Source organism: Abramis brama, assembly GCF_963993115.1.
Source record: "Abramis brama genome assembly, chromosome: 10".
Classification (NCBI taxonomy): Eukaryota; Metazoa; Chordata; class Actinopteri; order Cypriniformes; family Leuciscidae; genus Abramis; species Abramis brama.
Window position 1 is genome coordinate 3,720,253 of NC_139972.1, and position 26,651 is coordinate 3,746,903.

The 26,651-nt window shown below is 39.0% G+C and overlaps 1 protein-coding gene across 6 annotated transcripts in view; it reads left to right on the forward strand.

Annotated features, from left to right (window-relative positions):
- The window catches only part of LOC311091343 (uncharacterized protein), a 530,654-nt gene that overhangs the window by 455,362 nt on the left and 48,641 nt on the right, over nucleotides 1-26,651 (forward strand). For 4 of the 6 annotated variants that reach the window (XR_014608050.1, XR_014608051.1, XR_014608053.1 and 1 more), the window contains 5 exons: nucleotides 4,534-4,707; nucleotides 14,737-14,910; nucleotides 21,181-21,354; nucleotides 21,620-24,179; nucleotides 24,295-25,928. The exons of 1 other annotated variant lie outside the window; for it this stretch is intronic. Coding sequence is in view for 1 of the 5 variants with exons in the window: in XM_084127240.1 (XP_083983366.1) it covers nucleotides 4,534-4,707; nucleotides 14,737-14,910; nucleotides 21,181-21,354; nucleotides 21,620-21,632 (535 nt within the window). In the remaining 4 variants the exon portion in view is untranslated. Of the gene's footprint in view, nucleotides 1-4,533; nucleotides 4,708-14,736; nucleotides 14,911-21,180; nucleotides 21,355-21,619; nucleotides 25,929-26,651 lie in introns of those variants that run through there. One more of the 6 variants, XM_084127240.1, reaches the window with a different exon arrangement.

Genomic DNA, 26,651 nt, shown 5'->3' on the forward strand with positions numbered 1-26,651 from the left:
AGTTAGATAATGCTTTAACAACTTATTAACCATAAATAGTTCTCACTTTAGATTAGGTCACGGAAAATCAGAAAATGTCATTAAGTGCTTTAATACAGGCTTTATTCTACATTAATTACATTAGTATTAAAAGTTCCTTAAAATGTTTGCAAATACATTAAGCTCAAACACACACACACTTACACACACACACACACACACACACACACACTCACTCTCTCTCTCTCTCTCTCTCTCTCTCTCTCTCACTCACTCACTCACTCACTCACTCTCTCACACACTCTCTCACACACTCACTCACTCACTCTCACTCTCTCTCTCTCTCTCTCTCTCTCTCTCTCTCTCTCTCTCACACACACTTTTACACACACACACACACACACACACACACACTAGGGCTGGGACGATACACCTAGACCATGAGGAAAAGTAAAATCATACACTTATACAGACTGTACATGATGTATAAGATGAGGCATATTTACAAAAACAGTTCATCAGGTCTTCGAGTTTTATTTCAGAAGCATCATACAGCATCATACTACAGTTCTACATTCTATCTACATTCAATTACAAATACATTTTTTTAGCAGTCGCTTGTCGCCACCTAGTGGCAAAACAATGCAATCGATAAATGCGTTATTTTAAGTTCCAATATTCTATCAAAAGCTGATTTACTCTATTTTGATTGCTACTGTAGACATCAGTGTTTATATTTGAACTTTAAACTTTTATCCCAGTACTTCTATGATAATTTGAACTATTGTCTCACAGAAATAATGAAACTATTATGAGGTTTAAAAGGCCTTTTGTGAAGCTGTTTCATGACGACTCTCTCTGGGTCAGCGGCAGCGCCAACACAGATTTGAATGTTGCGATATGATTTTGTCAAAGGTTTAATAGACAGAGGAATATGAAGAAGAGTGTGTGTGTGTGTTTGAATGGAGATCACAGTATTTTAGAGATGAATCGTGCAGCTCTACTGTCTTATTTCTCTCTCAGCATACGAGCAGCGCGAGGGCATTCAGTCTCACGTCTCTTCCACGCGTCCACTTGAAAGTAGGTATGTCCCGATACCATTTTTTTTCCACTTCCGATACCGATGCCGCAGCTTTGGCTATTTGCCGATACCGATATCAATCCGATAGTTTTATTTTATTCTTGAACTAATGCTACTAATAATAATTAAATATATGGAAACACTTTGCTCAATTAGCCACATGAAAACATCTCACTCAAATGAAGAACAAATACTTCCACAATATATTGTCCACAACAACAGTTGATTATGAAAGACTGCCACCCTTTTTTCAAACACTACAAAAAAACAAATACAGGTTCTCTCTCTCTCACACACACACACACACACACACACACACACACACACACACAGAGGTATGAGGGATTTGTTACTCTATCTCTCACACACACACACACACTTATTTTATGTCATTAAAGTCTTTAAATGTTCTCCGGTTCCCGCCTCCTCCTTCCCATAACAACGAACTGCGGTACACTGGTGCTGAAACCTGGGAAGGAAGGAGGAGGCGGGAACTGGCGAACATTTAAAGACTTAAATGACAAAAAATAAATCAACAACAAAACGAAAGCAAAAGACCGCAGCCTCATGGACGACTGCTGTCACATAATAAAACATAAAAACAACAACATAACTCCAGGACTGTCCTCTCTCGCTCTTCACTGTCGTCGCTCCTCCTTTATGCTTCCGCTCCTCCGTGAGAGATACGAGACCAGTGCGTCGCGCAGGAGTCGCTCATCAGTAATCACGCCACCGGCCTCGTGCCGCTCTCTCACGACCCTCGGCCTCGTCCTGCTCGCCACACTAATATTCAAGCATTTAGGCGATGGTTTAAGCTAGATTTCCCCATGGTTTGTGTTGGATAGGTATCGGATCATATTTTTTTCTCCCCTCTGATCTCCGATCTAGCGTTCTGGGCCAGTATCGGCACGATACCGATGACGTGGATCGGATCGGGACATCCCTACAACACTCATAGATAACGACACATTTCATCCCTGTTGGAACAAAAGTGGCTAACTTCTGTCAACCTCGTCTATAAGCAAGGACAAAAATAATGCAATTTAGTTAGTATCAGTATCGATTCTGGAATAAGGAAAATCTATAAATCTATTTTAAAATCGTAAACAAAAAAATCACTATAGGTGAATTGTTTTTTTTTCTCCCAGCCCTAACACGCACACATGTTCCTTAAAATGTTTACAAATACATTAAGCACACTCTCACACACACACTCACACACACACACACACACACACACTCGTTGGGTTTCCATGTTTTATGGGGTCTTTCCATAGAAATAATGTTTTTTATACTGTATCTTCTATCCCCTAATCCTAACTGATGTATTTTAACAATGTGAACTGAGTTTTTTAACCCTCTGAGGTCGACAAACGCGCGGGCGCGTTTTGCCGGATTTTCTCCACATTGTAGCACTATAAACTTAAATTACTCCATCATTTATGGTCATACAGAAAAAAGAAATATAAAAAAAGAATCTGTGATATTTCTCCTTTTGTATGTGTCCACTTACAATCAAATCAAAACATTGTGCTTTTGTAAAATAAAGAAAATAAACAGGGTGTGCGTTCTGCCTCTCTGTCGCGGTGAACTTTTTTTTCTTGAGCACGTCTATAAACTGAAACAAAACTCAGTGAATACTTGTCACACATTTATGAGCCATATACCTTTATAAACATTTAAGTGTGTACTTTTAAATAATCGGATTCAAAACGAAAACAAATATTCTCTGTTTATGTAATTTGTATAAAACCAACAAGATGTCCAGCTTCTCAAACGCTTGCTCATTACAGTTAATTTGGCCACGCCTACTCGCGCAAAAGATATTCACATGCAAATCTCCACATGGAACGCGAACGCGCTCGTTACCTCAACAACAAAACACTTCACTTCACTTTTCGTCGAGTTTGAAAGACGTGCCTGAGCTTACATTGGATTTAGGCTACCTCAGAAGAAGAAGAACGCGATCTGAAGACAAGAAAGATAAGGTAAGAAATTCTTACATAGCCTAGTTTGTTATTGTTGCATAAATGTCACGTTGCAGTTGAACTGTTGCTAGATATATGGGGAATATTATAATATTTAGACCCGTGTTTACTGTGTTTGTGGATATCTGCTCAAACATAGATATGTTTATGGTAACCATAATGTTTTATATTTGAGCGTGATCGCGTTTGAATGTATCATATTTTGCAAGCGATCGCGTTTGAATGTATCATATTTTGGATGAAAGCAAAACGCACCAAACGGCTTCATGTTTTTATTATTATCTCATTTCATATCATCATAACGGATGGAAACATTTGAAGTAACATGATAATCAATATATTTTTCTCTAGCTTAGTTGTTACTGAAATCTTTTGGAAGATTTATAGGCTGCTATAGGTTATTTATTGTTATTATTATTTTATCCGCACTGCGCATATACCTTATGCCTACAAGGCACAACAAACCTGGTGTTCATTATATTATATATCGTTGGAAACGTGTGTGTGTGTGTGTGTGTATTCTGTGAATTTTAAAAAGGAATTTTAAAAAGCAATTTTAACCAGAAAAATCTAATATTTATTTCCAAAATCGTGCAGGCCTTTCTCTTGATATCAGTATGTTCACTTTTTTTTTTCAGGTCCCAGATGCCACTGAGGACTTCAACATTCACATGAGTCTCAGTACGTGAACATGGTAAAGTGAAAATCTTGGAAATGAAAGGTATGTACAGTGTTTTTAGGAATGGCACAAAGGTCTCTGTCTTTGAAGTGCTTTTTTGGCATTTGTTGTGTATCTTTGGATTATGTTGTGTTGTAAATAAATCCAAACAATTTAAAAGCCATTCTTTTTTAAATCTCCTCATTTACAGTATTGTGCAAGGTTGCTCAGAATGATAGGGGCCTGATAGCTCCTAATAGGGCCGTTAGGGGAGGTTCTTTGTCTTTCTCAGGTGAGAAAAGCTTACATATTAATGAGCTCTCGCATAAGGCTTTTTCACACAAAACACGTCGTAAAAATTTTAAATCAATATATTGTCTTATCTGAATGAGCAGTCAGGGTGATTTTCACATAGTTTTGCAGCAAATATTCTAGGCTACGTCATACAATTTTCAAAAGTCTTGTGAAGAAATAATCAGTATGGGTTTCATGGCCTTATTTCAGTGAGAATTTTTTTTTGTATTTTCAAAAACCACGCATAAATGTCATTATCTCAAAACTACAAACTTTTACATACATGCTGTTGATATATTATTGTAGCAGAGTTTGTGCTGAATACAGTGTAATTAGACTTAAGCCATGAAAATGTCACAAGTAACAGATATAACCAGAAATGTCAGAGCATGTCAGAACACCTCCAGGGCCCAGAAAACAGCTCAGACCTCAGAGGGTTAATATATTTCACATTGACAGCATTATGTTATTTATTTTTAATTGTCATGTTTGTCTTTGGATATAGGCTTAATGTGTGTCATTGTTCTCTACAGGTTGGGGGAGTGTGGTGTCACAGATGAAGGTTGTGCTGCTCTGGCTTCAGCTCTGAGATCAAACCCCTCACACCTGAGAGAACTGATTCTGTCTGAGAATAATCTAGGAGACTCAGGAGTGAAGCTGATCTCTGCTGTACTGGCGAATCCTCACTGTAAACTGGAGATACTGTGGTAAGATCATCTCAACCATAAAGACTCGGAGTGAATAAGGATTAATATGTAGATAGTGTATTCAATATATCTTTGGCGTAAGCCCCATCCGGTGGTTCAGCGACAGATTCCTGCTTGAACCGTCAGATCCTGCCGGCGGTAGAAGGCAGCGGTGAGGAGTCTCCCTGAAGAGGAACATTTACATCTTACTATATTATTATCCCCCAAAAGAAAGTAAAACTAACAGTTAAATAAACCGGACGAACTACAAACCGGACAACAGATGCAGGATACAGTGAAGAGGGTTTTTAAAGCACAAATGTTTGGTGTAAATGAAGTTGTCTTGTAATGCTTGTGCAAACAGACCCTTGTAAAAGCGTGAGCATTTCCTCAAAATGTGTGTGTGCAGCTGAAAAGAGGGAAGTGGTGTGTGTTTCACCTGAACCAGGACTGTCACCATATCAGATTTATCACTACATGATTATCATGGCCAAAATAACACACAATAACAATATATCACCATATCTGTGGAAATCTTGATAATTATAATAATGCTATTAGTTAAATTAATATTTACTCTGTTTATTTTGTGTTCTTTTTGAAAAAGAAGAATCACTTCATCACATACAAAAGGAACAATTACACTTAATGGCGACCAGTTTGAAATAATGGTAACACTTTATCACAAGTATACAGTAATAAAGACCTTATAAATAATTTCCAAACTCTTAGTTTATAGTTAATGAATAGTGTATAATAGTATATAAGCTGTAGTTAATATATTAAGAGACTTTATACAAATAGTGAGTTCTTCATTCATTGTCACTGTAATTAACAAAGTGTTATTGTTTAATTAGCTCTTTTGTAAAAAGTTAGATAATGCTTTAACCATATATAGTTCTCACTTTAGATTAGCTCACGGAAAATCAGAAAATGTCATTAAGTGCTTTAATACAGGCTTTATTGGACATAAATTACATTAGTATTAAAAGTTCCTTAAAATGTTTGCAAATACATTAAGCACACCCTTACACACACTTACACACTAGGGGTGTCCCCGACTATGGATTTTCATAGTCGAATCAGAATCGTCATGTCTTGCTTATAGTCGACTAATAGTCGAATCATGTGTGTGGGGGTGGGGCTGGGGGCGGGGCTTTAACATTTCAAAGCCGCGATGTACAGAAAATCACACAGAGAAGAAAATGTATAAAAACATTTTGGATCAATAAAACTAAGAAATAACATAAATAACTCCAGAAAGGCCACAGACAGGATTTGCATTTCACATACAAATCAAATTAAATCGGCTAAATTAGCTACCTGTGCGAGCAGGCTCTATACACCACAACATCGATCAACAGAAAAAATAAACAATTAATTTACTAAATTAAATTAGAACAGAATATACCTTTCTAATAAATAAAAATACAAAACGAAATAAATCAGAATCAAGTCACAAGATGAGCAAATGTGTGCAAAATGCCTAAAGTGCAGGGGAACATATATTCAAAACACAAGCCACAAATAGTTAGATTAGATAACCCTGACAGATCAATAAATAAAATAAAAATAAAGAAATTATTAAAATAACGATAGTAGCCAGAATTTTCAACTGTCTTTAACTGCAGAAACAACAATAAATGCTAAACTGGAGTGGCAGTCTTTTTAACTAAAAATGTTCACACTCACAGCATCCAAAAATCAAATTAGAACCGGTTGAAAAGTTTTGAAATCACTTGTACCCTACCTGATCGAGAGAACAAATCCAATCTTTCACTCTGTCTGTGTCCGTTGGAGTCTTTTCAAATTGTGCGCGTGGATAAAATACATTCTAACGTGAAACTTGTTAACGTTGGCCGGCAGAAGTGCGATCATGGTTTTCCTGATGCTAAATCCAGCCTTGGAGAATATGCTTTCTGACGGTGTACATCCACACTTTATTATTTATTTATTATTTTAAAGATTTAAATCCTTGCCGCCAAGACGCTCCTCTGTCGGTTACGGAGTGAAAGTGAAACTTAAATCTGTCACTCGGACGCGGGGTGTTTGGATTTATTCACACACGTTAAAAAATATTTATTAAAAGCTTATTTCTTTGCACATTTTTATATACAGCATTATCATAATAGGCTGAATATTAACGTATTGACAGAAAACCGGTAGCGCCCTCATATAGCCAAAGTGGCATGATCCTCGTTTCATAACACCTCTGCGAAGATTCGACCGTGAGATCGGTAGTCGAATCAGGCTCTTCCAATAGAAGCATCGAATCTTCGACTATTTGGGGTCACCCCTATCACACACACACACACACACACACACACACACACACACACTCTCTCACTCTCTCTCTCTCTCTCTCTCTCTCTCACTCACTCACTCACTCACTCACTCACACACACACACACACACACACACACACACACACACACACACACTCTCTCTCTCTCTCTCTCTCTCTCTCTCTCTCTCTCTCTCTCTCTCTCTCTCTCTCTCTCTCACTCACTCACACACACACGCACACACACACACACACACTAGGGCTGGGATGATACACCTAGACTATGGGGAAAAGTTAAATCATACACTTATACAGACTGTACATGATGTATAAGATGAGTCATTTACAAAAACAATTCATCAGATTTTTCTGAGTTTTATTTCAGAAGCATCATACTACAGTTCTACATTCTCTTCAATAAATAATTCAATAACTAATACATTTTTTAACAGTCACTTGTCGACACCTAGTGGCAAAACAATGTAATCGATAAATGCGTTATTTTAAGTTCCAAGATTCTATCAAAAGCTAATTTACTCTATTTTGATCGCTACTGTAGACATCAGTGTTTTAATTTGAACTTTAAACTTTTATCCCAGTACTTCTATGATAATTTGAACTATTGTCTCACAGAAATAATGAAACTATTATGAGGTTTAAAAGACCTTTTGTGAAGCTGTTTCATGATGACTCTCTCTGGATCAGCGGCAGCGCCAACACAGATTTGAATGTTGCGATATGATTTTGTCGAAGGTTTAAAAGACAGAGGAATATGAAGAAGAGTGTGTGTGTGTGTGTGTTTGAATGGCGATCACAGTATTTTAGCGATGAATCGTGCAGTTCTACTGTCTTATCTCTCTCTCAGCATATGAGCAGCGCGAGGGCTTTCAGTGCAGGGCTCCAGACTGCATTTTGCGACCATTTTTCCTGCCGGTGCGACCAAATATTTATTTAGGTCGTGCTGGCGCGACCACAATGTTGCCGAGCAGCAAATGCAAACAAAATGAAAGCGGAACGAAAATGTGCTACTCCTTTATGCTTCACGGACCGTTTATTAGTTCGGACAAATAACAGCGCAGCGCCCTGAACTTGCCAGTCGTGGGCGTTTATATACTGTCTATGGTTTATTTACTGTCTATGGTCGCGGGCCGATCTCGATCACGCGACACTGTTTCTAGGAGATCCAGGCTGTGTTCCAGTCCAAAATTGTCATGCCCTTCACTCGCTAACTTCCCTCCGTCTCGTTCACTCGGATGTACGTCATTGCTTACGATGCACGAGTGGCCACTACTGGCGGAAACTGCAATGGGCTGAATTGGAACGTCCTAAGCCCTAGATCACTTGGAATCAGCTGTGGAGTTGATTTATTATTTAAAAAAATATATTATTTACATTTTTTTTTTTCCTTTAAGAATTTGTTTAATGAAGCAACCCAATTTTTTTTAGATGTGTTTGGGTTGTTTTAAATTAAAAAAATAAATAATTAATATATCATAGAGTTGTTTGTTGTGGTGGTGATTAGACGAGATTTGTGGTGACGACATAATCGTACTGCATTGTGGGACATATAGGTGCCTGAAGTGTACATATGAAGTAGACTCGCTCCCTCGGCCAAAATCGAGGGAACGAGGGTCTGTTCATATAAACTTCCCTCGTCCACTTCACGAAGTGGAACGCACTTCAAAATGGCGGCGGGGATTCCCCCGAGGGGAAGTGCTTAGGGAAGTTCAAAAGTGCGTGTCTGGAAGTGGACTGGAACGCAGCACTAGTGAAGAAATCCATTGAATTCGCCTCAGAATTAATAACAATCATTGCTGCGAGATCCAGTGAGAAACATTCCGATTCGGCGCAGAGTTCTCTGTTATAAACCACAGATATCAGATCAAACAGCGCTGACGTGGAAACCAGGATAAACACTTACAGAAGGCTTTCAGTCCACAAATCAGCAATTCACCATGGATTTAGGCTAATGTAGTAACTCTAACCATAGCTATGGTATTGTGACAGAAATAGTCAAACGCTTAAAGTACTACACATCTTTTTCCAGCACTTCAAAACTATAATATCATATATAAATGTTATTTTTAATGTGATGACCAACACATTTTTTGTTCATCCTTCAAAGATTGTACTAAAACTAAAAATTGTAAGATGTAGGAAAACTCTTATTTAAACACTTATTTAAAAACATGTAAACAGTAGGATGCTTATTGACTATTTTCACTCCCTAATATCAATTTTTTCACTCGTTTTGCTTTTTAATTAATAAGACATTATGAATGATAATTAAAGTTAAAGGGATACTTCACCTCTGGGAAGATGAATGTGTATTTAAAATAGGTCATTTAAGTAAAAGAAATGTGGAGAAATTTTTGAATTTGGAGCTTTCTAGACTGAGAAAAGCCAGAAAATGTATTTTTGGCTTATGTGGATGAAAGACAACAACTCCCAGAATGCACTTGCTTCGCTGCCTTAGGAGGCCACGCCTACCGGTTAGAGAGCACAGTTGAAAACAACAAGGCTAGCCTCAGTAAGTGATGAGTTTGCCAGGGATTTAGAGACCCAAAATGTCCGGGATTCGGCTTTTGCGTTCTACAGTCGCCATTCATCATGTTTACTGTGGCGAGCAGGACGAGGCTGACGGCCGCGGGAGAACGGCGCGAGGCCGGTGGCGTCATTACTGAGACGCGCCGGGTCTCGCATCTCTCACGGAGGAGCGGAAATTTTCTTAGCAAGGGTAAAGCGCACATCAACCGATCACTTGTTTAGCGTTCATGTAAACACTACAGTCAGATTCACCAATCGGAATGAATTCAGTTAGATTGAAACGAGAGGTGTGAGATCACCGGCGCCACCAGTCCGCCCCCAGCTCGAGCCAGTCTGGGCTTCTCGTCCGCGACAGGCAGGTCTTCTGCCTCGGCTGCTCTTCGCTATGCGACTTGTAAAGGTAGCCACAAACACCTGATTCAAGCATCAGACTTCCGAAATCCTCTTCCTCTATATCATATTGAGCACTCTCCTCCGCTATTGTCATATCTTCACATCTGTCTCCACAGCGCCTGTTAGCTTAGCTTCCAAACAAGATGGAGGATATTGCTTTCAGTTTCAGAAAGTGAAGTCCCACCCACTGATCTGTAATAGGCCTGTAGCGTGAGCGGGTCCCTCCCCCTGGAATAATGAGGAGCCAGTGTTTTTAGTCTCTACACTTTTCAATGAAATGTGACTTCCTGCTTATTATGACGCAAAATGATGATTTTTACGTCATAATAAGCAGGAAGTAAAACACTTAAATCCTTATTTCTCCCATCTCAGGGAAAAATGAATGAAAAATCCACGTTTATTATAATATATGACTGGGTTTCTAACAATACAAAGCTTAATGCAAATGGGTGAAGTGTCCCTTTAATTTCATCTACACCCTAAATTAAGCTTAGTGCTTTATTGCCAGCACCGGTGCTACCAGATATTTTTTGTAGAACTCAGTGGCTCCGGTGCCGCTGCCCTCAGATGTTAGGGCCAATCTCATTTCTCTGTCTTAACCCTTCCCCTACCCCTTTGTCTGCGTCTTCCCCTTGCCCCTCGATACCGAGTGAAGGGGGGTAGGGGGAAGAACGTTTCTCTAAGAAATGAGACACCACTCGATTACCGTTTGTGTCATCTTCCCTTTCCGCTAGCTGGCTGCTACGTCAACAGAGGCAATACGCGCTGACATAAACAAACGAAGATGCCGTCGTATCGGGTTGTGATATCGATTGCTCTGGTCTCTCTTTATCTTTGCACACTTGTGTGCCATCAGTCAAAGACATTGTTTCATTGTATTTAATGGCGGCGCCGGCGACACCATAGCTAAGCAAAACATTAGCAAACAGCAAATAGCGCATAGCTGCTAGCTGGCGGTTAACTAGCGATTCAAAACAAAAACATTACAATTAAAACCGCTTGAACATTTTATTAAAAGTATCATAAAACACGAGTGTCATTTAACTGCTGAAAATACTTATATTTGTGCGACTCACTTCTGGGAAATTCCTACCCCTCTCTTTCAAGTGTGGTCCTCCGCAAACTTCTTTTCAAGGGCTATATAGCCCTACACCTTGGCCCTAGCCCTTAATCAAAATAAGAATTGGGACACCACTTCCCCTCACATGAACGCGCAAAACCAAGAGTAAGGGCTAAGACAGAGAAATGAGACGCAGCCTAAGTCTGGTGTCTGTGAACTTAAAATAAAACTGCACACACTAATATCTGTATGTTAACTTAAGTCTATTTATTATTAAATAAGTTGTCAGTGTTACAGTTATTTTGGAGGAAATTTGAATAATTGCATTGCTAGCTGATTTAAGGTGTGCCCCTAAATTTTCCGCTTGTGCTCCTAAAATTTTCAGTCAGGGGACTCCAGCGCTCCTAGTAAAGAAAGTTAGTCTGGAGCCCTGCAGTGCATTCAGTCTCACATCGCTTCCACACGTCCACTTGAAAGTAGGGATGTCCTGATACCGCTTTTTCACTTCCGATACCGATGCCGCAGCTTTGGCTATTTGCCGATACCGATATTTTTATTTTATTCTTGAACTAATACTAATAATACTAATAATAATAAAATACGTATATGGAAGCACTTTGCTCAGTTAGCCACATAAAAACATCTCACTCAAATGGAGAACAAATACTTCCACAATATATTGTCCACAACAACAGTTGATTATGAAAGACTGCCACCATTTATTCAAACACTACAAAAAAATAATAATACAGGTTCTCTCTCTCTCTCTCTCTCTCTCTCTCTCTCTCTCTCTCTCACTCACACTCACACTCACACACACACACACACACACACACACAATTCCATACAGAGGTATGAGGGATTTGTTTCTCTCTCTCTCTCTCTCTCTCTCTCTCTCACACACACACACACACACACACACACACACACACACACACACACACACACACACACACACACACACACACACACACACACACTCTCTCGCTCACACACACACACACACTTATTTTATGTCATTAAAGTCTTTAAATGTTCGCCGGTTCCCGCCTCCTCCTTCCCATAACAACGAACTGCGTTACACTGGTGCTGAAACCCAGGAAGGAAGGAGGAGGCGGGAACCGGCGAACATTTAAAGACTTTAATGACAAAAAATAAATCAACAACAAAACGAAAACAAAAGACCGCAGCCTCACGGACGACTGCTGTCACACAATAAAACATAAAAACAACAGCATAACTCCAGGGCTGTTCTCTCTCGCTCTTCACTGTCGTCGCTCCTCCTTTATGCTTCCGCTCCTCCGTGAGAGATACGAGACCGGTGCGTCGCGCAGGAGTCGCTCATCAGTAATCAGGCCACCGGCCTCGTGCCGCTCTCTCATGGCCCTCGGCCTCGTGCCGCTCTCTCATGGCCCTCGGCCTCGTCCTGCTCGCCACACTAATATTCAAGCATTTAGGCGATGGTTTAAGCTAGATCCCCATGGTTTGTGTTGGATAGGTATCCAACCTATTATTTCTCCCCTTATATCGGCACGATACCGATGACGTGGATTGGGACATCCCTACAACACTCATAGATAACGACACATTTCATCCCCTGTTGGAACAAAAGTGGCTAACTTCTGTCAACCTCGTCTATAAGCAAGGACAAAAATAATGCAATTTAGTTAGTATCAGTATCGATTCTGGTATAAGGAAAATCTATAAATCTATTTTAAAATCGTAAACAAAAAAATCGCGATAGTTAGGTGAATTGTTTTTTTTTTTCAGCCCTAACACACACACATGTTCCTTAAAATGTTTACAAATACATTAAAGGAACACTTCGACTTTTTGGGACTTTAGCTCATTCACCGTATCCCTCAGAGTTAGATAAGTCCATACATACCTTTTTCATCTCCGTGCGTGCTTTAAGTCTGTTTGACGCACCCACTGCTAGCCTAGCTTAGCACAAAGACTGGATGTAAATGGCTCCAGCTAGCATACTAATCCCAATAAGTGACAAAATAACGCCAACATTTTCCTATTTACATGTTGCGATTTGTATTGTCACAGTGTGTACAAATAACAAGGTCATATGAGACACAGACATTTTTTAAACGTTTAAATACTGGGAACTATTTTCTCAGAAGGCGAAGCACTGCTACTTGGGCGGAGTGATTAGCGCAGCACCTAAGAAGCACCGTGATGAGGAGCAGAGAGTTCGCTCAGAGTTGGAGTAATAGAGTCAGCAATTACTAGATAGTAAATGCAAAGTTTACAATCATGGGTGTTCGCTGTATTGTAAAGAGCTGTGATAATAAACAGGGGAATTCCAACCAAAAACGCTGACCTGATGAATCAATGGCTACTTGCTCTGGATATAGATCCAAACACACCTGTAAACATCATCAAGGACTATCGCGTTTGTTTAGAACATTTCACTGAGGACGACTATTTTGAAAAAATGGAATTTGCCACACGGACCATGAAACGTGCTGAAGGATAACTTTACGGCCATCCCATCGATAGTAAAGACAGGACAAAGTGGATCACCTGCGGCTGCGGTAAGTGTTCCGTTATGTTTTTAGATGACTAGCCTACTGTTACAGTGCCATTAGCCAACGTTAGATGTAATGTAACCTTTGTGACACTATTACATGAATAGGGTGCTCACTACTATTACAGTTGTTCCCGGGCTCCATGTATCCCCTGTAATGTTAGTATTGTGTTGTCACAAACGCGCTCTATCGCCCCAGTAACAAATAAGCGGCGCTAAAGGTAACTTTTAGGACTGAAGCCTTCAACTTGCTAATGAATTGGAGGGGGGGATGGGCAGTTTTCATTTTTGAAAACAGTGACCTTGTTTGTGAAATAGTAGGCTACTCCCGTTCTGATTCTCCCCTCGACCTCAGTCTGTCCGGCATTGTCTCTCAGCTTCCAAAGTTTGTAACTCCTCGTCTGTGTATTCTGGCTCAAAACGATATGGTTCTGGATCTTGGTTTGATACCAAATAAAAATCCTCTGACAATTCCTCAAAGTCAGCCATGATCCCGAATCACGTTCGCTACTAGCTAGTTAGTCACGTTGGTTTTGTTGACGGAACGGCGCTTCTCGGGTGCTGCGCTCATCACTCCGCCCAAGTAGCAGTGCTTCGCCTTCTGAGAAAATAGTTCCCAGTATTTAAACGTTTAAAAAATGTCTGTCTCATATGACCTTGTTATTTGTACACACTGTGACCATACAAATCACAACATGTAAAAAGGAAAATGTTGGCGTTATTTTGTCACTTATTGGGATTAGTATGCTAGCTGTAGCCATTTACATCCAGTCTTTGTGCTAAGCTAGGCTAGCGGTGGCTGCGTCAAACAGACTTAAAGCACGCACGGAGATGAAAAAGGTATGTATGGACTTATCTAACTCTGGGGGATACAGTGAATAAGCTAAAGTCTCAAAAAGTCAGCGTGTTCCTTTAAGCACACACTCTCTCTCACACACACACACACACACACACACTCACACACTCACTCACTCACTCACTCACTCACTCACTCACTCACTCACACACACACATACACACGTTGGGTTTCCATGTTTTATGGGGTCTTTCCATAGAAATATTTTTTTTTATACTGTATCTTCTATCCCCTAATCCTAACTGATGTATTTTAACAATGTGAACTGAGTTTTTTTTATATATTTCATATTGACAGCATTATGTTATTTATTTTTAAGTGTTATGTTTATCTTTGGATATAGGCTTAATGTGTGTCATTGTTGTCTACAGGTTGGAGACGTGTGGTGTCACAGATGAAGGTTGTGCTTCTCTGGTTTCAGCTCTGAGATCAAACCCCTCACACCTGAGACATCTGGATCTGTCTTGGAATAATCTAGGAGACTCAGGAGTGAAGCTGTTTTCTGCTGTACTGGCGAATCCTCACTGTAAACTGGAGATACTGTGGTAAGATCATCTCCACCATAAAGACTCGGAGTGAATAAGGATTAATATGTAGATACTGTATTCAATATATCTTTGGCGTAAGCCTCATCCGGTGGTTCAGCTACAGATTCCTGCTTGAACCGTCAGATCCTGCTGGCGGTAAAAGGCAGCGGTGAGGAGTCTCCCTGAAGAGGAACATTTACATCTTACTATATTATTATCCCAAACCAGACAACAGATGCAGGATACGGTTAAGAGGGTTTTTAAAGCACAAATGTTTGGTGTAAATGAAGTTGTCTTGTAATGCTTGTGCAAACAGACCCTTGTAAAAGCGTGAGCATTTCCTCAAAATGTGTGTGTGCAGCTGAAAAGAGGGAAGTGGTGTGTGTTTCACCTGAACTAGGACTGTCACCATATCAGATTTATCACTACATGATTATCATGGCCAGAATAACACACAATAACAATATATCGCCATATCTATGGAAATCTTGATAATAATAATAATAATGCTATCAGTCAAATTCATCTTTACTCTGTTTATTTTGTGTTATTTTTGAAAAAGAAGAATCACTTCATCACATACAAAAGGAACAATTACACTTAATGCGACCAGTTTGAAATAATGGTAACACTTTATCACAAGTATACAGTAACACAGCGCTTATAAATCATTTCCAAACTGTTAGTTTATAGTTAATGAATAGTGTATAATAGTATATAAGCTGTAGTTAATATATTAAGAGACTATATACAAATAGTGAGTTCTTCATTCATTGTCACTGTAATTAACAAAGTGTTATTGTTTAATTAGCTCTTATGTAAAGAGTTAGATAATGCTTTGTTAACAACGTATTAACCATAAAGTTCTCACTTTAGATTAGGTCACGGAAAATCAGAAAATGTCATTAAGTGCTTTAATACAGGCTTTATTCGACATGAATTACATTAGTATTAAAAGTTCCTTAAAATGTTTGCAAATACATTAAGCTCAAACACACACACACAGACTGTACATGATGTATAAGATGAGGCATATTTACAAAAATTCATCACATCTTTCTGAGTTTTATTTCAGAAATACAGTTTTTATACAGTACTACATTCTCTTGACTAAATATTTAAATTGTAAAAACAATATTGTATCACAGAAATAATGAGACTATTATGAGGGCCTTTTGTGAAGCTGTTTCATGACAACTCTCTCTGGGTCAGTGGCAGCGCCAACACAGATTTGAATGTTGCGATATGATTTTGTCAAAGGTTTAATAGACAGAGGAATATGAAGAAGAGTGTGTGTGTGTGTGTGTGTGTGTGTGTTTGAATGGAGGTCACAGTATTTTAGAGATGAATCGTGCAGCTCTACGGTCTTATCTCTCTCTCAGCATATGAGCAGCGCGAGGGCTTTCAGTGCATTGTCTCACGTCGCTTCCACGCGTCCACTTGAAAGTAGGGATGTCCCGATTCCACTTTTTCACTTCCGATACCAATGCTGCAGCTTTGGCTATTTGCCGATACCGATATCAATCTGATATTTTTATTTTAATACTAATAATAATAATAAAATATATGGAAGCACTTTGCTCAATTAGTCACATAAAAACATCTCACTCAAATGGAGAACAAATACTTCCACAATATATTGTCCACAACAACAGTTGATTATGAAAGACTGCCACCATTTATTCAAACACTACAAACAAAAAAACAAATACAGGTTCTCTCACTCACACACACACACACACACACACACACACCAAATTACATACAGAGGTATGAGGGATTTGTTACTTTATCTCTCTCTCTCTCTCTCTCTCTCTCTCTCTCTCTCTCTCTCTCTCTCTCTCTCACACACACACACACACACACACACACACACACACACACACACACACACACACACACACACACACACACACACACACACCCTCCCTCTCTCTCTCTCTCTCTCTCTCTCTCTCTCACACACACACACACACACACACACACGCAGTTATTTTATGTCATTAAAGTCTTTAAATGTTCGCCGGTTCCCGCCTCCTTCCCATAACAACGAACTGCGTTACACTGGTGCTGAAACCCAGGAAGGAAGAAGGAGGCGGGAACCGGCAAACATTTAAAGATTTTAATGACAAAAAATGAATCAACAAAAAACGAAAGCAAAAGACAGCAGCCTCACAGGATGACTGCTGTCACATAATAAAACTTATAAAACGGTTAGTTCCAATCCTTGATTCTGATTGGTCAATAGCTGCGCTTTATTCACGATAAAACACGGCTATGACCGCTCCACCAAATGGTTCTATTTATCACTGTGCCCTTAGCAACACCCTTAGCAACCACACGTATCAACATAAAGCAGGCACCTCCAAGGTTTACACAACAAATCACTGCCTTCGCAGCACCATGGTGCAGAGATTGTCCGATGCTGGTCTCGAATCGAGGGAAATTATGTCTGTGAGTGGACATAAGTGTGAAAGTTCACTACAGAGCTACTGGAGGCCAAACTTAAAACAAAGAAAGCACTGGAGCGACATTCTCTCTGCAACAGAAAACACTGCTGACAGTGCTGAGCCCCAACTAAAGAGAACCGCGGTAAATATCACCACAGTGGAGCCGATTGAAATGAGACAAATATATATATATATATATATATATATATATATATATATATATATATATATATATATATATATATAATTTTTTTTATTTTTTTTTTTTCGCCACCACCCCCCCTCTTCGGAGGACAACTTTGTTTAATAAAGCAAATTATATACACAATATATTACAATACTGACAACAGATTTATATACAGTGATTAACCATTCAACCAGTTTAGTGAGACCCTGGGTACATGAGGGGAGGGGGAATTATAACACCACGAACAGAGTGTAACACGTAACATATAAGACATGACAAGGTGACAGACAGACAACAGAGGGACAAGACAGTTGACAAACACAAAAACGTATTATTATTGATTGAGTAGAATAATCTTAAGCAAATTCTATTTGTTACTCAGATTTATATTAGTTGGTCATGGCTAGGTTGTTTGAGGGGAAAAGGGTTTGGAAACATGTTATGCATAGGTGTGGATACTGTATGCCTATGTGTATGTATGAAGTGATAGCTGCAAGGGCAAAAGTGGAAAGAAAGAATATATAAACTTACATAATGGAAGTAATGAGGTATATATCTGGTAATGTACATTTGGCTTGTAGTTATGTTTGTGTGGTATTAAGAAATGTATTAAGAAATGTAAAAAATGGGGACCAGGTGTCTTCAAAGGCTGATGTTTGCTTCCTTCTGTGTGCATTGTGTTTTTCCATTAAAATGTATTCTGAGATTAAATTTGTCCAGTGTTTGATGTGGCAAGATTTTTTTGATTTCCAGTTTTGGAGAACTACTTTCTTAGCGACAGCTAGAGAGATGAGCAACGGATTCCTGTATTTTTTCGGGATATGGATTTTGGAAAAGTTGCCTATGAGACAAAGTGTTGGTGATGATGGGATTCTATGGCTCAGGATAGTGGACAGTGTCTCAGTGACTGTAATCCAAAAAGAGTGAACTGGTTGGCAGTGCCACATGGCGTGCAAATAGTCGTCTGTGCTACCCAAAGTGCATTGTGAACCGATATCGGTGTTGTGTAGGCCCATTTTGAACATTTTACTTTGGGTGATGTGAGTTCTATGAATGACTTTATATTGTATAAGCTGCAGGTTTGTGTTATCGGTCATGGAAAATGTATTCCTACAGATTTGTTCCCAGTACTCAGGGTTGGAAGAGACAGCCAGGTCGGTTTCCCACTTGGTTGTTGGGAGTGTTATTGTTGTGTTTTGGTTGGAAATCAATGTATATAGTTGGGAGGTTAATTTTTTGAAGTTATTAATTTTCAAAATTTCTTCTATAAGCTGGGAAGGTTGTAATGTATTGTTGGTAAGTGTGGTTTTATCTTTAATTTGAAGTCTAAGTTGTTGATATTGAAGGAATTGTTCTCTCCCAACCCCATATTTCTGTGTGAGTGTGTTAAATGACATGAAATGTTGGTTCTCAAATAAGTGGTGAAGATGTGTGATTCCTTTTTGTGCCCATGTGGGGAAATAAAGAGGTTTGTTCTGTATCATGAATTCTGGGTTGTGCCAGAGTGGGGTGAACCTGTTTAATTCTAGTGATGATTTTGTGATTTGGTTCGTTTTCCACCAGGCTGTCAGAGTTGAATGGATGGTAATGTGTTGGCAGAGTTTGGATTTCTTGATTGATTGTGAGAGGAAGGGGAGGTCTGCAACTGGGATATTTGTGCATTGGTTTTGTTCCAATTCCAGCCATGGGTAATTATGCTTGTGTATATTGATCCATTTAGCTAGGTACTGTAATTGATTAGCCAGGAAGTAGTGATGGAAATTTGGTGCCTCAAGCCCCCCATGTGATTTTTTTATTTTGTAGTGTTGAGAGTGATATCCTGGGTTTTTTGTTTTTCCAATAAAATTGTTGTTAATGAATTAAGAGTTTTGAACCATTTATCTGTAGGAGTGATGGGGATCATAGAAAAAAGGTAGTTTATTTGGGGTAGGGTTTTCATTTTGACAGCAGCTATTCTCCCGATGAGTGTGAGTGGGTGTTTAGACCAGCGTTTATATTCATCTTCAATTTTCTTTAGGAGTGGAGTATAGTTGAGGGTGAAAAGCTCTGACAGCCTGGGGGAAATCTGAATCCCTAAGTACATTTGTCCCTGAGAAAAATATTTTATGCGTGCACAATAAACGGAGATGTTCAAATAAATTAAAATAAACAACAATAAAAAAAGTATCTCATGTTAGGCAGCATTTTAGCAACTAAATTAATAACATTAATAAAATAGATTTAAGACCTAACTGTTATCTATCAAAATATGTGCCCTTGTGTTTTTATTTAGGCTATGTAAATATTTAGTTTAGTGCAGAGAGAAAATAACGGAATAAACAAAAAAATAAACGTTTTCTCATGCTAAGAGATAAGCTATGCCTATTTGTGTGAGGAAATTTCACAAATATTGTTGTAAAAAAAAGAATGAGACAAAGTTTGAGAACGGTTTGTTTTTATTTGAGCTTTCATGCATATTACACATTGGAGCGTTGTTGTTCACAGTCAGGGACTATTTTTTTTCTAGCGGAAGGAATGCTTTTATTGATTTAACTTCATGAAAGTTGCACTAATACATTTTTTTTTACTTTAATATTGTGTGGTAATGTTTTATAAAAGCAATAAGGTACTCGAGGCAAGTGCTGTATCGTGAATAAGTAACGGTTGAGTAACTCCGCTTCGCGCCGTGCCTAACAACGCCCTTCAGCTGTTACTTATTCATGATACAGCACTTGCCTCTCGTACCTTATTGCTTACATAAAAATAACAACATAACTCCAGGGCTGTCCTCTCTCGCTCTTCACTGTCGTCGCTCCTCCTTTATGCTTCCGCTCTTCCGTGAGAGATACGAGACCGGTGCGTCGCGCAGGAGTCGCTCATCAGTAATCACGCCACCGGCCTCGTGCCGCTCTCTCACAACCCTCGGCCTCGTCCTGCTTGCCACACTAATATTCAAGCATTTAGGCGATGGTTTAAGCTAGATTTTCCCATGGTTTGTGTTGGATAGGTATCGGATCATATTTTTTTCTCCCCTCTGATCTCCGATCTAGTGTTCTGGGCCAGTATCAACACGATACCGATGACGTGGATCGGGACATCCCTACAACACTCATAGATAACGACACATTTCATCCCCTGTTGGAACAAAAGTGGCTAACTTGTGTCAACCTCATCTAAAAGCAAGGACAAAAATAATGCAATTTAGTTAGTATCAGTATCGATTCTGGAATAAGGAAAATCTATAAATCTATTTTAAAATTATAAACAAAAAAATCTCGATAGTTAGGTGAATTTTTTATTTATTTTTCTCCCAGCCCTAACACACACACATGTTCCTTAAAATGTTTACAAATACATTAAGCACACGCGCACACACACACACACACACACACACACACACTCACACACGTTCCTTAAAATGTTTACAAATACATTAAGCACACGCGCACACACACACACACACGTTGGGTTTCCATGTTTTATGGGGTCTTTCCATAGAAATAATGTTTTTTATACTGTATATTCTATCCCCTAATCCTAACTGATGTATTTTGACAATGTGAACTGAGTTTTTTTATATATTTCATATTGACAGCATGATGATGTTATTTATTTTTAAGTGTTATGTTTATCTTTGGATATAGGCTTAATGTGTGTCATTGTTCTCTACAGGTTGGTTGAGTGTGGTGTCACAGATGAAGGTTGTGCTGCTCTGGCTTCAGCTCTGAGATCAAACCCCTCACACCTGAGAGAACTGGATCTGTCTGAGTATAAACTAGGAGACTCAGGAGTGAAGCTGCTGAAGGATCTGAAGGATGATCCACATTATAAACTGGAGACACTAGTGTAAGAATAGTTTTTAACGATTTTTGTTGTGTAATGATCATTTCGGCTGGTTCTGTATCAGCTGTCCGTTGTGTGAAAGTGACCTTTCATGTGCTTTTGATTTTGTAAAGTGACTTTGAGCATTAGACAAAAGCTATATTAAAAAGCTTTAAAAAAGCTATGTTTGAGAATGAATTAATATAGATTATCTAGTTAGTTTTCTTATAAAAATATGTGACATATGTAATATCTCATACTGCATATGTGACTGTTTGTTTTATTTTAGACTGATCTTCTGATGATCATCTGATGGTGAATAAGGATCCACTACAGAGACTCAGTCAACAGAATCACCAGAGACTGAAGATACAGTGACTTCACTGTTATAAATTAAGACTTCATTTAGATTTCTACGATCCTCTGACAGACCTGATGAGGCGGCAGTGAAACACATTTTATTTTAGAGTAGCAGATTACAGATTACATTATTTTCAGACTTAAAAAAAATGGCCAAACTGTTCTCTGTACTCTGCCCAAAGCGGTTTGAGCACCCTGATGCTGAGGAGAAAATGCTTGAGCTGGCCCGGTTCTACTCAGAAGACATGCCCAAGCCAGAAGACGCAGTGGAGGAGTTTCACTCTTTTCGTGCATTGTATTCAGAGTTAAAGATGGATGTCACCACTGACGCCGTCCTGCCATTCCTCATTGCCAACGACATGGATAGAGCATGGATAGAGCCTACCCACACCTGACCATTCTCTACAGGATTTATAAAACTCTTCCCATCAGCAGCGCCAGTGCCGAACGAAGTTACAGCTGTCTGCGGCTCATTGAGACATACTTGCATTCGTGCATGGAGGCCAGACTGTCAAATCTCTTTAGCTTACTTGGCTCAACAAGTGACACATTATTACATATGCATTCATCAGATATTTTAAGTTTTTTTTTTAACGGTTTTAATTTTAAAATGACTTGGTAGCAGAGTGTCCCATGATGAAGCTCCACCCCCCCACTGTACTGAGAGTCTAGCTCCGCCCCCACTGTACTGAGAGTCTAGCTCCGCCCCTGCGCAGCAGCTCGAGTTCTTACCAGAACCAGGAAGTATGACCATATTAGTTCTGTCAACACTGCATTGGCTCCCTATTAAACATTGTAGACATTTTAAAATATTGCTGATCACTTACAAACAGAGACTCGGACTCGAGTGCGACTTAAGTCGCACACACAGTGACTTCAGACTCGACTCGAGACTCGTCCTCGAAAGACTTCAGACTTGACTTGGACTCGAGCTGCGGGACTCGTGAATAATGTTTATTTTTAGGAAACGTCTGATGAGCTCGCTGTTATTCCCCTCCCTCCGTTACCTATAACCTGCCTACGTAACACGTGACGTACTACGTATCTGCTGCGTGCGGCCACACATGAGAGGACAACAAACATGTCAACTGCACTCGCCGCTGGCTGCTGTGCCATTCATCGTAAGCTATGGGTTTAAAAACTTCAACAGAGCTGCCAACACTCACTCATTCACCGTGAGACTCACGCGATTGACACTTTTCACACGCTCTCACGCCACGCATCCATTTTCTCACGCACATAAAAATCACGAAGCAAAGAGGACACGGAGACTGACAGACTAGACAGAGCAGGTTACTTATGATATAAAAAAATCTCAGCTCTCAAATTCTGTCAATTCTATTACGAAATTCAAACAATAAATACCGTTTCTGCGCTTGTAAATGTGATGTGACAGATCCCTAAAGGCACGTGAACTGATCATCTCCACTAACGTTATAGCTAATAGTAAATAAACACGAACACTGTTGAAAGATACAGTATACCGAAATGTATATTCCTCATACATGATATCGATCAATCAATCATGATATCGATCATGCATTGAATCCTCCTCATTCAATAGGCTAACAATTACAGAATCATCAGCACATTTTATGATATGCCTGTTACTAAAGCTACTCTTGCAATCATGTGTGTACAAAATAAATAATAAGGGCGAGAGGACACATCCTTGAGGGGACCCGGTTGATGATACTATCCATTCAGAAAAACAGTAATTTACTTTAACTCTCTGTGTTCTCTGCACAAGGAAATCTAAAATCCAACCTACAAGATTAAAATCCAACCCAAATTCTTTGAGTTTCTCAACTAAAATAGATGGCTGAATAGTGTTGAAAGCAGATGAAAAATCTATAAAAAGTAATTTAACAAATGTTTTCGGCTTATCTAAATGCTGAAATACTAAATGTAAGAGTTGCTACTGCATCCTCTACACCTTGTTTAGCCCTGTACGCAAATTGAAGAGGATCTAGAGATCTCTGAGTCCTTTGCAGAATTTCTCTCTTAACTCATTTTTCAAGACATTTCATAACTTGAAGATGTGAGCGCCACAGGTCTAAAGTCATCTAATATCTGTGAATTATGCTTTTTTGGCATTGGAATCACAAGAGACTGCTTCCACTTTTTGTAGTTGTAGGGACCAAACAAAAATTTTATCAAATATTGGTCCTAACTGCTCAGCACATTCCTTGAGTAAACGACCCACTATATTATCAGGCCCAGGTGCCTTCCTGATTTTGCCCTGATTAAAAGCGGTTATCACATTGTAACAGTTGACGGTTACATTTTGTCCCATTAGCTTTCAGGACGTGTGTTATTTAATCCTGTCACTAGGGGCGCTCTAGCCAGTGAGATGCCTAGTAGCATAAAAGGGTAAGAGAAGAAGTATGGAGTAGGAAGTATGTGTTAATCACATGGAGGAGCATTCTCACCAATGCTGTCTTGCTCATTTCCCTCATTTGAGGAACCTGAGGTTCTTTATCTCAAATGTAAGTGATCTTGTTAGTATTTTATTTGTATATATGATGTTGGGTAATGTTTATGTAAATATGGGATGAGTAAATGTGTTAATGGTGGCACTAAGTTTATGTTTGTTTGATGCAGAGGGTTCAACATGCAGGCCTGAGCTGGCAGCTGGACTATTGATAGGACCTTGATCAAAAAATGGGGTTATCTGTCTTCGTCTTGTCCACAACATCTTTTTGCCATCTGTGGTTCATTTTATAAACTACAGTTCATATTACTGACATTTATTGGGAAGCTCGGTTGCAGGCAGATGGGGCCTCTTCAACAATGTCATCTTGCTTCTACGTCACTTAAGACTGAACCTTGAGTAGCCAAAGACACTGCTACAGAAGTCTGAACGGAACTATTTGATTTTTCCCATGCAACTGTGTAACAATATGTACATTGTGAGTTACTGACTGTATGTTGATTTGTGGTGCAATACACGTGGCTCATTGAAATGAGAAAGTCTCTGGTCCCTTAATTATGTAGCATCAAAAACATTATTTTAAAATCAGGTGTTACAACATCAAAAGGGACACAAACATTCTCTCCGTTTATCCTACATTCATTTTTCAAATCATAAGTATCAAATCTCAAATAAAAATTATTGAAATGCTGCGCTAAAGCTGCATCTGAACTGAATCCGTTCAAACTAATTATATTATTTATTTTGCTACTATCCTGACCTGTTATTAAATGCATCCCCTCCCAAACAGAACCTAGATTTCCCATTTTCATTTTTAGACTGAGATCTTCCTTATAAACTGCTTTAGCCCTCTTAATTTCACACTTAATTTCTCTTTTAGCATATAATGCTCTACAGTGTTTCCCTCTTTAAAAGCCCTATTTCTTTTTGACACAAGAATCTTGAGTGATTTTGTAACCCACGCTTTGCTGTTTGGAAATTTCCTAAATGATTTCACAGGTATTAACATATCCTCACAGAACGTCACATAACTACAAATTGCATCTGTTTCTTGATCAATGTCCGAACCAGAGTCCTTAAAAGCAGTCCAATCTGTACAATCCAGACACCCTTTTAAACGTACCGTAGCATCTTCAGAGCAGTCTTTCTTCTTGATTAACTGTGCCTTCTCACGTTTCAGAACAGTTTTATATATAGAGACAAGTAATGCCATATTATGATCTGAAGTTCCCAAAGGTGGTTTACCAAATGACTTATAAGCTCCTTTAATCGATCCATAACACAAATCCAAAATTGAATCCTTACATGTTGGGCAAGTTACATACTGATTAAAGTGGCCCAGTGATTTCTCCAATGTACACTTATTAAAAAACCTTGGTCAAAAACTGTGATCTTTTTATGTTATGTAATAAAATATTTACAGTGTTTGTTGAAAGTTCCTGCATCTATTAATACTCTGACAGTTAGTTGACACGTTGCTGCAAAGTTACTTACAGTTAGTAGAATGTCTAAAGTGGACTATCGAAATAGTGTTACCCAAACGATGAGTGTTTGTAAGAAATATACCAATATTTTAAACGTTTTAACCCGTAGACTATCGCTTCAATCTGCCTATACTCCTCTATGGCTCTTTTCATCCTGTCCTGCCTCCACTGATTAAGTTTCTTTCTCTTATCCTTTCCCTGTTTCTGCCTCTCTTTCTGCGTCTGACAATCTGTCCCTGTCTTTCTCACCTTTGCCATTGTGATCTGAAATACATTTCATTGAATTAATAAGATGCATAAAATAAAGTGGAATGGCTTTATTGGTTTTCTACTGTGTTTTAAAATTCAGAGCTATTTTTCATTTTAAGTCAACTACCTACCTTTTACACACACACACACACACACACACACTGTCATTCATGTATTTATGGGGGATGTACAAACACTAGACCTTAGGTGTCCCACATTAGGCAGTGTCCCACATTAGGCAGTGTCCCACATTAGGGCAATTCACCCTACAATAGTTCGATCTAAGTATTTATTTACACACACACACACACACACACACACACACACACACACACACACACAGAAGAGCCTTCAAACCGCCCTCCAAGAATAAAGAATTCACCTGACTGTAAAAATCTGCATTAACAGTATTGTAATATCGCATTACAAGACTAAAACCATGTAAATAACCGTGTCTGTCCCACAAACCCCCACCACACATTTCTGACTCATTGAAGTACTGTCCCACATTAGGCTGATCATGCTGTCCCGGATTTGGAAACCACATTTCCTAATGTGGGACAATAGGAAATTTGATAAAAATATAAAATATATAGTTTATACACACAAAGTTAGACTATTTTTTGACGGACAAACATTTCATAAGCATATTAGACTAAAAAGTAGCATGATTGCTTTGTTTAAAATGTATTTAACTCCTTAATATCAAATTTGTTAAAACTCTATGGCTGCGTTCCAAACCGCATACTCAATGAGTAGGTACTTAATTTCAATAAGTACTTACTTAACGAGCG